The sequence below is a fragment of the Mycteria americana genome, chromosome 3, assembly GCF_035582795.1.
Source record: "Mycteria americana isolate JAX WOST 10 ecotype Jacksonville Zoo and Gardens chromosome 3, USCA_MyAme_1.0, whole genome shotgun sequence".
Classification (NCBI taxonomy): domain Eukaryota; kingdom Metazoa; phylum Chordata; class Aves; order Ciconiiformes; family Ciconiidae; genus Mycteria; species Mycteria americana.
In genome coordinates, this window is record NC_134367.1 from 12026185 (window position 1) to 12038289 (window position 12105).

The following is a 12105-nucleotide window of genomic DNA, read 5'->3' on the forward strand; positions in this document are numbered from 1 at the left end:
CCTGAAGGATCTGTCTTCCCTAGGGTATTATGTTACCCTAGTTCCTCGGGTCCATGTAATACACACAAGCAATTTTTCCCCCTTCACGGATCTAAAGGAGTGTGAATGGATGGATGAATAGAAAAACAAATAAGCGAGGAGATTATGGCCTCAGGATTAATTATAAAGCACGTTTAACCTTTTTCTTTCGAGGGTTATTTCGCTTTGCCTGCTTCGCCCGGGTAGTTTGACTCCCCCCGGACCTAACAGGGCTCTGCGGCTCCCGATCCGCGGGGGACCCGTGGGACTTCGCACGCCGCGGAACCCTGCCCGGGGTGCGAGGAGAGACCGTCCCGGGCCGTGGGAGGAAGGACAGGAGGAAGGCACCGAGGTCAGGGGCGCTGGGGCGGAAAGGGGGGACCGGCAGGGATGCTGGGGCGGGGGGAGGAAGCGGCTCTAACCCGGGGGTGGACCCCTAGCAGGTAAGCGGCTCCTGGGATCCTCTCGGACGATCTTCTCAGAGAGGGAGAACAACTTGCGATCCCAAAATCCTCCCGGAGGGAGCAGATCCCTCCCGCCATCCTCCCCCCGTTTTTTTTTTTTTTCCCCTTTCTTTCTGCCTTTCCCCCCTTCCCTCCCCGGGCAGGTCCCGGTGAGTCCTGTCCCGCGGCCCGGCGCGGAGGGGGCGCAGCCAGGCCGGCCGGCAGTGGTGCCGTGCGGAGCGGCGCGGAGCGGCGGGTCGGGCCGGCGCAGGCAGCGCGGCCGCGCAGCGCCGCCGGGGGAGCGCGCTCCGCCACCGCGGAGCAGCGCGGAGCTGCACGGGGACCCCCCCAGGGACCCCCCCGGGAGGCCGCTTCGCCGCGGGGGGCCGCGCATAGCGGGCCCCGGGGAGATGCCCCGGGGGAGGCTGCGGGAGCCGGGCGGGGGGGCGAGATCACACGTTTGCGGGCTGCGAGCCCCGGGCTGCTGCGCCTGCAGGAGAAGCGGGTTGAAAAGTTGGTTCTTCCCAGCCAGAAACTTTCTCCCTGCGTGCGCATGCCCGGAGTCTAGTGGGAGGTTGAGGGGGGAGCTGGGAGGGGGGGTTGAAATAAGGAGGAGGCTGGAGGGAAGGGATCGGTTCAGTCTGAGCTCGGCTGCTCCCGGGCGCGTTTGCACTCCGGCACACGCAGACGGCGCCGGGAGCGGGAGGAGGGAGAGCAGAGCACCTCCGTCTGCACCAGCCGGAGCACCTGGACACCTGGCCCCGCTGCTCGCTCGGATCTGCCTGTACCCGCTGGAGGAGCAGTGGGGTGGGGTGGGGTGGGGAGAGAGCTGTCCCCCCCAGGGCCAGCAGAGACACTGACCTAGCCCAACCTCGGTTGTGGGTTTTTTTTTGTTTTTGTTTTTGTTTTTGTTTTTTCCTATTATTTTATTTTACCAGCTCCAATTTAGCCCAGGATCTTTTAACTGCTGCCAGCGGTGGAGCACAGATCGGGATTAGGTAAATAAAAAGAACGACTCATTTTGTTTGGTTTTTGTTTTGCCAAGCCTCGGGGGTTGGGGATATCGATCCAAACACCTCCTTTTCTCTCCCTCCTTTCTTTCTTTCCCCCCCATCCCCTCCCACCATCCCCTGGATGGTGCAGAAGAAGTGGGGAAATCGTGGTTCACGTGAGGAGGACTGTTCTCCTTGGGGCGGGCGGAGGGCTGGGGGAAGCCTTCACATGGGGCTTGGATATTTTGATGCTATTTAAAGATTTGTCTTCCCCTTTCAAAGTTGTTTATCCCCCCTTGCAGAGGAGCTGTTTTTTTAACCCGAGCTAAAAATGACACATACGAGCTGCAAACCAGAAGCCTAAATGTCCTTTATGGACTTGAACGTTCAGCTTCTCTCCTCTCTAGTCTTTCCTTTTCTTTCCTTTCCTTTTCTTTCCTTTCCTTTTCTTTCCTTTCCTTTTCTTTCATTTTCTCTTCTTTCTCTTCTTTCTCTTCTTTCTTTCTTTCTTTCCTACTTCATTTGTAGTGTTTTAGGGTCCGAGAAGCCTTCTCTGTTTCCTCCCAAGTCCATAACAGAAATGAATCTGATGTTTATATTTGTCTGAATGGATCAAAAAAAGTTCAGCGTAGGGAGAGACTGAGCTTCTCTCGAGGCCGAGCCTATAAAGTGTCAGTGCAAAGCCGAGGATTAGGGCGTAGTTGTTATAGTTGGCTTTTGGGAGGGAAACTATAAAAATCGAGCATTTTGGAGATTACCGTAGCGCTGCGGGAATTGTCCGATAAAACGCGAGCAGGGCAGGAGGGTGAGAGCCGTGTCCCGGACAGGTGCACAGTAGGTCCAGCTTAGTAAATCCGAAGCCAACCGAGAAAGAGGGCCAGCCCCTAAACCACCGCTGAGCTCGGGACCCTACAGCGCTGGCACCGCGCTGCGCAGCTCCGCGGCGGGAGCCCGGCCGCGGGGTGGCCGGGGACGGCGGGGCCTCGGCCGGCCAGGCCTGGGGATGCGCCTGGGTGCCCTGCCTGCCCCGCGGGGCTCTCAGCGCAAGGGTTTTGCCCCCCACCCGCGGCTGTGCGAGCTGCGGCCGTGGGAAGCGAGGAGAGCAGAGCGAAGAAATCCTCTCTGCCGCCGGGAGAGAGGAAGGACGATTTATTTGTGCGCAGGGGAGGCACCGGGTGTTTCTCTAGGGAGGAAGCCAGAATGAATCTTGTGCTGGGGGGCTTTCTACACCCGAGGGGATTAAAAAGCCACGCAGACAAAACCCCCAAACCAGCCTAAAAACTTCTGGAAGGAGAGGACTGAGGAGCCTGGCCCCCGCGGCCGCCCCGCCGGCACCCACCCGCGCCCGCCTCCCGCCCAGCGAGCCCGCCGTGGGGCTGCGCTCCCGCCCCTGGCCCTCGCAGCCACTGTCCCACCAGGATCCGGACCCGGGGATTTTTTTGTCGTTGTTGTTTTGGATAAAGGCTGCCCCGGGCAGTGTAGCGATCGCTGGTGCAGTCGGACCCCAGTTATTATTATTATTATTGCGAGACTAAAATCCGCCGCATTCATCCGCATTCGCAATGGTGGTCTGGAGAAACTTGTCAACACTGATCTCGTGATAAAATGTGAATGATGATTTTATAAGGATTGAGCGGAGATATCCAAGGCACATGCTGACTGAGTCCTTCCAGTCCTCATTAATGTTAGCAATTAACTCTTTCACGCTCAATTAGCCCCGAATAAACCTGCTTTAATAGATTCTGCACACTTCATTAATACTTTGAATAAATCTGTGCTGAACAATGCACTTTATTCCTCAAGAGCAACACGCTCGAATAATGCGGAGCGAAAGGGCAATTTTATTCCCTTTCCAGTTAGTTTCCCAAACACAGATAAATTGTAAGCTCTATTTCCTCGCTTAAACTGATAGGAAGGGAAAATCTCGTCCCCTCAAAGGGGACAAAACAAGTAGCCGACCTGGTGGCAAAACGCTGCACACCGATGCGATGCAGCCGAAAGGACAGGGCTACCAGTCTTTAAAGGGTTCAGGCAAAACAGGGGAACTTTTTTTGACAGATGAACCTGATTGCTGTAGTTTGAGGCTATCGCAAGAATGCAGCATTTTATGCCCGCTACTTTATCATGTTTGTAAAAATAAGCAACGTTCTCAGGGTAATTTACCTCCTCCATTCTTCCATGTGGAACTAATTAGCAAACCTCATTATTTATGAGTCAGGTATTTAATGTAACAAATATCCCTTTCAAAGGACATATCGGAAATGGATAATTCAAGGTAGAAAGGAAAAATACCGACTAGCCACAAGATTACTTAAAAATCCATTTAATTTCGCCACTTGCTATGCTACCAGCAAAAAGCCGGGTGGATTTTTCTCTTTCTTTTTTTGACGTATAGGGGAGGTAGAATTTAATCTGGAAGGTTAAGATTACAATGGTCTTAAAACAATGGCAACTGGACAATAGCATTACCGTATCTTCAAACAGGACAAAGGGTAAGAAAGCTGGAGACAGATGTAGTCTTTCAAGTTTATGATCCTATTTTGCAGGGTAAATTTATCTTGGCATGAGTGGGTTTTGTTTCAGTCAGAACACAAGTGGTTTGTTCTTAATTACTCACCGAGCTAGTTTGTGTTAAAAAAGAAAACCCCGCACGGTTTTATTGTGATGGGGGAATTCAAGCAGAGAACTCGCGGGGTCTTCTTCTGTAAAAAAAATAAAAATAAAAAAGAAGCCCCGATAACGATCTGTTTACATGAAACAGAATTAAAGGTGGAGGTGACACCGAAATCAAAGAAACATTGATCTCTCTGCGGGCAAGCGGGAGAGCGGAGAGTTGCTGCGCTGTGAAACACGTTCGCTTTGATGTCCCGGAGAGAGAGGACTTCTGTATGAAACTCTGCTCTTCATCTATATTTTTGACTATGCCGGTCGCACAGAGCAAAAGTGTAGCTTACATTTCTGGAAAAGTGCCAAGAAACTTGTAGTAACGTGAACACTCTGCTCCCACCTCCCCTTTTCTTCTTCTTCTTTTTTTTCCCCCTTCTTTTTCTTTTTCACTTGTTTTCTTTCTTTTTCTTTTCTTTTTCCTTTTTGAAAAATAATAGAACTGCTCTAGCAAAAAACCGCGGGAGCAATGGATGCTATTATGACCCGATTGTATTTCTCTTTGGCTTCTTCCCCCTTCTTCGTTTGGGAAATCGAAAGAGAATTTTTTAAATGTTATTGAGCAAGAATTTATCCAACTTGACATAGTAGATTTTTGCTTATATATTCCATATTAAATGTTTTCTAAGGATATGAAGAAAGAAAGAGCGATAAGCTCAGAAATTAACTCAGTTTGCAATAGCATGTTTCATGCTTGAGAGATCTAGGGCTACCTAGTAAGGAAAATAGACATGGAGCCGTTGTGACAGACAGAAAGAGACATTTCAGGTACCCGGACAAGAGTGTTTTCCGCACACTTTGTTCTCGGGGTCATCGATTGAGACATTTGTGCTGTGAAGTGGACACGCCTAGCGCATGGGCTGCACCAACAAAATAAAAAGCATTTCCCCAGCTGAACAACAAAACAGTCTGGTTGGTTCATGGGCCCTAAATAGTTAAAAAAAAAAAAAAAAAAAAAGGGAAAAAAAAGAGGAGAGGGATGAGAATGTAATGTGTGCATTTTTCAATCAGCCACTATCCAAAATGTATCCAAATAAAAAAGGCAAAGTGTCACAATCTCTTATTCTGGGTCATTGCGATGGAATTCCTCTAAGGTTTGAGGCTCTCTCTCTTCCTGCTGCTGATTTATGTAAAGCAGTGTGAAAGGTGGACCCGGCGTATAGAGCTGCTCAGAGTAAGCTTCTCCCTCTCACACCCTCCCAGCCGCAGCTCCTCAGTCCAGGCAACAGCCCACGTATAAATCAGATTTGTTTCCCTGGTGTTTAGACCTCTTCCGCCACCATTTTCCACCCCTCCAGCCCAGAGGGACAATTTCTGCTCTGCGGCACTTTGCTCCCTCCTTTTCGCCAAAGGGGCTTTACTCTTCACGTGGGGATGAGCTGATCCTCCAGGCTGAGTCCTGTGAAGATCCTGTCAGGACCCTGTGGGGATCTTGTGGGGATCCTACGGTGACTCAGCAGGAACCCTATAGAGCATCTTATGGGCACCCTGTGTGGATCCTGCAGGAACCTGTGGGATCTTATCAGCACCCGGCAGGGACTCTACGGGGACCTTACGGGCATCCTGCAGGAAAGCAGCACCACCGAGGGCAAATCCCGGAGATCACCTGGGGGAAAGCAAGTGCAAGCTGTGGGCTGTGGAGTAAGGAGGACGCTCCCTAAGCTGCAGGGATGCGACACCTCCAAAAGCCGTGGGTGCCCTCTCACACCCACAAAGAGGGGAAGCTGCATCCCCACCACTAACGCTTGGGAGGCATCTCCTGCCAAATGGTTGACAGCAGCCAGGGCTGAATTTGCAGGCAGGGCCAGATGTGCCTTGATGCTGCTGCCTGGTAGCATTTTCCCCTCTGCCTTGTGGGGTGCAATGGGTAGGGATCTGGCCCAGAAGAGAGGCTGGGGGCTTGGCAGGACCCTGAAACACAGAGCAAAGTGGTGGCACCCAGCCCAGGGCAGGGCTGCGGCCCTGCGGCCCTGCAGCTGGTGAGCTGGGTGTCCCCATGGGAAGGGTCCCTCCAGCCCTTGCCTTTTTGCCTTTTGAAGGGTTCTAATTAAGCGATTGCCTAGATTAGGATGTGGGCTTGAAGCCAGGGACTTCCCCCTGGAGAGAGCAAATGGCACTTCAGATTTGTCACCCAGATTCAGCATTTTCCCATTTCTTTTTGCAGTACATAAGAGGGAGGGCTGTTAGCTGGTTCCCCCCCCCCCCAAAAAAAAAGGGGGGGGGATTTTCTGTTTTTGAATGAGGAAGGATGTGAAGTTCTGAGCACCCAACTGCCTCCACCAGCCCAGAGGCAGAGGCTTGGCTGAGGCCAGACCTCAGGGAGGTGAGCGACCCAGGGGCAGTGAGCTCTCTGCACCCCCTCCCTGCCTTACCTCAAGGGTCATGGCTAAAGGCAGTTTTTGTGGACAGATGTAGTGGGCAGTACCCCACTATTTTCTAAAGGCTGAGGAAGCCCAGGAAGGGATTTTAAATCACATGGGAGAAACCTCAGCTTTGTGGACCAAAATGGCACCTCTTCGCTGTCCCTGTGCAGAGGGTCATCGGAGGTCTACCTCGCACAGGGATGCTGTTGTGGGATGAATGACTGTGGATGGGGTACAACTTTTGCGTGTGAGGTATGGGGAGAGAGAGAGTTTGGAGACCTGTAGGGATACACTAGCAGCCAAGAGCTCGTCAGGCCTCTCCAAGTCCAAGTCAGCCTCCTCCTGTGGCTTTGGAGAAAGGCATTAATGAGGCATGAGGTGAGAAATTACCCCTGCTTTTATCTTTGTAAAAATCTACCCTTCCCTCTTCCCCTCTTCATCTTTATTTTCCAGATCTTTTCGTCCCCTGTTCCCAAGATCCTCCTCCTGAGCGGCCACCATGGGAAGTAAGACCCTGCCAGCCCCAGTGCCTATCCACCCTTCCCTCCAGCTCACCAACTACTCCTTCCTGCAAGCATTCAACGGGCTGCCCGCCGTGCCCTCTGACCACCTCTCCAACCTCTACGGCTTCAGCGCCCTGCACGCCGTACACCTGCACCAGTGGACTTTGGGGTACCCAGCCATGCATCTGCCCCGCTCCTCTTTCTCCAAGGTCCCCAGCGTGTCGAGCCTGGTGGATGCACGGTTCCAGCTGCCGACCTTCCCACTCTTCCCACATGTCATCCAGCCCAAGCAAGAGGCCACCAATGTGACCCTCAAAGCCAAACCCCGCTTCGACTTTGCCAACTTAGCAGTGGCTGCTACACAAGAGGACCACTCTAAACTGGGACAGGCAGACAGTCAGAGCTCCCCCCCAGGGCTGGGGTCTTTGCTTGAGGTGACTAAACTCTCTCCAGAGAAGAAACCCACACGGGGAAGGTTACCGTCCAAAACCAAGAAGGAGTTCGTGTGTAAATTCTGTGGCAGGCACTTCACCAAGTCCTACAACCTTTTGATCCATGAAAGAACCCACACCGATGAACGGCCCTACACATGTGACATTTGCCACAAGGCCTTCAGAAGACAGGATCACCTGAGGGATCACAGGTAATGATTCTTCTTCTCCTGTCCTTTTTTCCTTATGTATCCTTACTCTCCTGGTTACCCACCTACACCCATGAAGGTGCTTCTAAGAAAAGTCATGTCCCTGTCCAGACAGCAGTGTTCCCTCTAGGTTTTCCTTTGCCTACTGCTGGTGGAGAAGCCCAGATAACTCACTTCAGAAGACAGGCCTATTGTACTCACTCACCCTGCAAAAATGACTTGCACAATCTCCTTCTTAGCTTCCACAGATGTTTTCACCCTCTGTTTGCATCATCTTGTGTCCTCTGCCTTTGTGATCATTCAGAAGCGTCATGAAGACACACAGCCTGGTGACCTCAAAGTTAGAAAGAAGCTCTTTATCCCTAAGAAAGGCACCCTAGTAAGCCTCTGACATCCCCCTCTCTTCTTGCACGCACACATATGGATGATCACCCGAGTGCCGCACTCCAGCACTCTTGGTCTCAGTAGTACATGTAAAAAGCTCCAGCATGTTCTCCGTCACGTAGATCACTGCTGAGTTCAGGCTGGTTATTTCTGACGTCTCGATTGTTTTTCTCTCCCTAGATATATCCATTCTAAAGAAAAACCTTTTAAGTGTCAAGAATGCGGGAAAGGATTTTGCCAGTCCAGAACGCTAGCTGTCCACAAGACACTGCACACGCAAGTAAAGGAACTGAAACCTGCCAAACTTAAGTGCTGAATCTCCAACTTCTATGAACTTTTCCTCCCCTTCAGACTTTACACCAAAACCAGAACAGAAACAAAACTTTCAGGATGGCAGCACTGAACTTTGTGTTTTGTTTTTGTTTGTACTTTAAAAAGAGCAAAATCCCCCCCCCCCCCCCCCGCCCAAGCAACTAACTTCCTAAAGTCGTGGGTGAAAAGGTTATTTTGCATTTAAAACATACATGAATGATGCAGAGAGTGCTAGCTGACTTGTGTGGCTTTGATAAACTTTATGCCAAAAGGTGGTGCTCACGTGTTGGACAGGAATCTCTTTAAAACCAAACAAAAACCCACAAGCCCCCCCCATCCCAACAAAAAATTCCCAAATCGTAGCTTCCAAAAGTATTACTTTTAAAAAAAAAACCAACTCTTATTTTGTACTTTTTTTGACTGTATAAAGCTTCTTATTTTTACACTTCAGGAAATACAGAGAATTCTGGAAGACAATTAAGAACTGAAATGGTGGTTTCTCATCACAGCACCATTAAGACAAGGAGAAGGGCAACTCGCAAATCTCATTTGCTAGTTTGTTTTCTTAAAAGGAGAAGAAAATTGATGTTTGGAAACGACCTAAATCTCTCAAGTGAGGAGTCCTATCATGCGCTAGAAAACGCATCCAGATCTTAGACCTGCGGGTCCCCGGTGTTTGGGACAAACCAGTGTTCATGGGACATGGAGAGCTTTTTTTTTGCCTTGTGGTCTAGTGCGCTGTGAGGAGGTTTGTAACTTGTGGACTTATTTAAAAAAAACCCAGAGGAAAGAAAGATGGCAATACGTCAAACTGACGGTATGCACAACGTGGTTTTAGTGGTACTTTAAAGTCTTCGTGCATCCTGATGAGAGAGAACAAATCTCAACCTGAGAGCGTATTTTTTTAAATGCTGGCTTTCTGAACAGTGTATTCAAATTAAGAGACATTCCAATAAGTTTTGTTTATTAAAAAAAAAGTTGTATGGCTGTTTGGCACTTTATGCTGATTATTGGTAATTGACATTTATCACTGGATTGTGTGTGTTTTTTAAGTATTAAAATAAATCGTTATTTTACAGGCAAGTCTGCATGGACTACGTATGTGGTCATTTGGTTTCTGGTCTATTCCCTAGCAAACCCTCTCTGTCAATATTCAGAACCTTTCTTTCTTTCTTTTTTTTTTTTTTGAGTTAACTTGGAATTTCCTCAGTACTTGTTTCTACCAGCCTTGGAAAGTCTGGATCTTTCCTTTACGCATAAGCTTTCCCCCTCCTCATTTTCCTTTTCTTTTTTTTTCCCCTCCTCCTTTTTTCTTTCTTTTTTTTTTCTTTTTCCTTTTTTTTTTCCTTTTTTTTTTTTTTTTTTTAAGCCTGACTAAAGTAAACAGATCTGCAGGGAGTCAAATAATTTTGCTGCTGGTGTGGAAAAAAAAATCATCTTGGGTAACTAAATCTTGGGTATTAGCTGATAAGATTAGGTGTCAGAAGTGTTATAAAACAAATCAGATGAATAATGGGCAAACTGCTGCTGGTTTCACAGCCTGAAGGCGCTGCGGGGAGAGCCGCCTTCGCACACCCTTCCCTTCGCTTGTCAGGAGCGGGCATTTTTCAGCCGCATCTTCGGCCGGTTCAGCGCTGATTGGGGCGGCCTTTGATTCCCGGCAGCTGTCTTAGATCAGAGATGTTTATTCCACGGCGAAACCGCTTTGGATCGAGACGGGGAGAGAGCTCAGAGCTGGGGGATCCGCCTGAGCCTTTGAAGCGCCTCTCGCCGTCCTTCCTCGTCCCCTCGGCAAATCCTAAACCCTCTTTCCCCCGGCACAAGCCAGTGCCCCCCGCGATAAGAAAAGCCTCCTGCGACACGTCCGAAGTAACATCGGACCTACCCCGGCGGCTCTTGCGCTGCCGAAGCGCGGATGTTTTGATGCCGCAAGCCGCTCGGTCCAAAGCGGGTCCTTTCCCCCCTTGCCCGCTCCGCTTTTGGAAAATATTTCTTTATTTGGTCAAGGAATTCTATCAACGACAGGGAAAAAGTTGCGGTTGTAAGTCATTTAATGTAAGGGGAGGGGGGAGAAACCTCTCTCCCCCTCTTTTTTATTGGACAACTATTCGAGCGCATCGTAACTAATTTAAACGCACTTGCTGGACGGGTCGCAGAGTCCAGCGTAGGAAGGCCCTTGGGAAGCGCAGGGTGCCGAGATGACGCCTCTGCATGCATCCAGCTCCGGAGGCTGTGAGAATGGGCAGAGTTTGAAGCCGGCTTGCTTTTGCTTTGCTTCCCACCCGCCACTCGGTTTCCACTCCACGTAAAGGCTTTTGGTTTTTGTCTTAAAAGGCATCAGAAAACCAAACGCTCCGTACAAGCAAGGAGTGAGGGGTGAAATCACCCAAGCCTGCAGGAAGCCTGGGCTGGCCCTCCGCGCTTCGAGAGCGTGTAGCCGCCACCGTGGGATGAGCGTGGAGCTCTGCGCGGCGCTCCGCCGGGCGCGCTTTGCGCGGAGCCCGGCAGGAGCAAGGAGAATCCCTTCGCTGCGCTGGCCTCGCGTTGCTGAGCCGGATCGGGCTGCGTTTTCTCGTCAGCGTTTCTCGGGGGCAATTTCCCCCCCTCGTCCCCCCCGCCCCGCTCCTCCGGTGGGGTTTAGCTGCAACGCCTTGCGCAAGCCCAGCGGGAGCGGCCGCTTCACCCCGCGCGGGTCGCTGCCTGCGGAGCTCTCCTTGGAAAACGCCACCCGCCCCCGCCAGCGCGCCGGGCTGTCCCCGGCTGCCGCCGGTGTGCCCCGCTGCTGCCGGCACCAGGGCACGGCATCCCGCCCCTTTCCGAGGAGGGACCTGCAGCCCCGAGCACTGACACGGGGTTAACTGCCAGCCTAAGGGCTGGGTGGTTCATTCTCACCACCCCCCCCCCCCCCCCCCCCCCCGCATTTCTTCTAAAGGGAGATTCAGAGAGAAAATCCCCGATGAACTTCCCCATCCCTCTTGTGTTGTTTGTGGCACAGAGGAAAGGAACAGGGATGCTCCCGGGGGCCTGTCGTGGAGGGAGAAAGTGAAGGGCTCTGTCGCTTGCAGCCAGTCTTTTTTCAGGGGTCGTGACTACGAGGCAGAAATCCGAGTCGGGTCCAAAGGGAGGGACGAAGGGATCCAGGGAAGGTCACTCCACTGAGGCTTTCCCACGGTTGCTACACCATCTCCTTAACACCGGGATACCGAAACACCCGTGGCGAGGTAAGAAACCGTGTCAGTTACTGGTTCCTGGGAACCATTATAACTGCGGGGTCATGAAGGTGGGGAAACAGCTCCTCTCAGCTGGGCATGAGAAGCGTTTCATTTGTAAGGCTGAAGCCTGGTGATCTGCGTGCCAAGAATTTCCTTGGACATGTATTTTTATGTGCAATTAAAAAAAAAATCCCCAGAATTGGCATAATCAGAATTACAGATGTATTAAAGCTACGCGGGCCTACCGAGCACAGGATGCACACACAGCCTCTTAATGTCATTTGTACTACATGTATACGTGTGTGTATTTCCTCTTCCCAGAAGGCTGCTTTTGACCTCATGCAAACAAAGGCTATCTCTCTGGTTGTGCTCTCAGCTGCACTGGTGAACAGTTCGCCTGTTCCCTCCAGTGTTTTGAATTTTGCTAGGCAGTATCAGTTCAGTGATTCCAAGGAAAGCAAAGAAGAGATGAAATCATGACAGTCAGAAGAGATAAGTCATACCAACCCCCAAAATAAATGAAAGGGATTAGACAGGAAATGTGCCTTTTGAATCAGGATCACAAATAATTTAA

The 12105-nt window shown here is 50.9% G+C and overlaps 1 protein-coding gene across 2 annotated transcripts; it reads left to right on the forward strand.

Annotated features, from left to right (window-relative positions):
* The first annotated feature begins 1085 nt into the window (after positions 1 to 1085).
* Positions 1086 to 9394, forward strand: OSR1 (odd-skipped related transcription factor 1). 2 transcript variants are annotated; one of them, XM_075497875.1, is made up of 4 exons: positions 1086 to 1459; positions 6934 to 7626; positions 8188 to 8287; positions 8771 to 9394. In XM_075497875.1, the coding sequence occupies exons 2-4, from the start codon at positions 6980 to 6982 to the stop codon at positions 8798 to 8800; spliced, it is 777 nt and encodes a 258-aa protein (XP_075353990.1). In that variant the 5' UTR covers positions 1086 to 1459; positions 6934 to 6979; the 3' UTR covers positions 8801 to 9394. The 2 variants fall into 2 exon arrangements, with proteins under 2 accessions (XP_075353990.1, XP_075353989.1); XM_075497874.1 differs by having other exon boundaries at positions 8188 to 9394.
* Positions 9395 to 12105: the final 2711 nt, after the last annotated feature.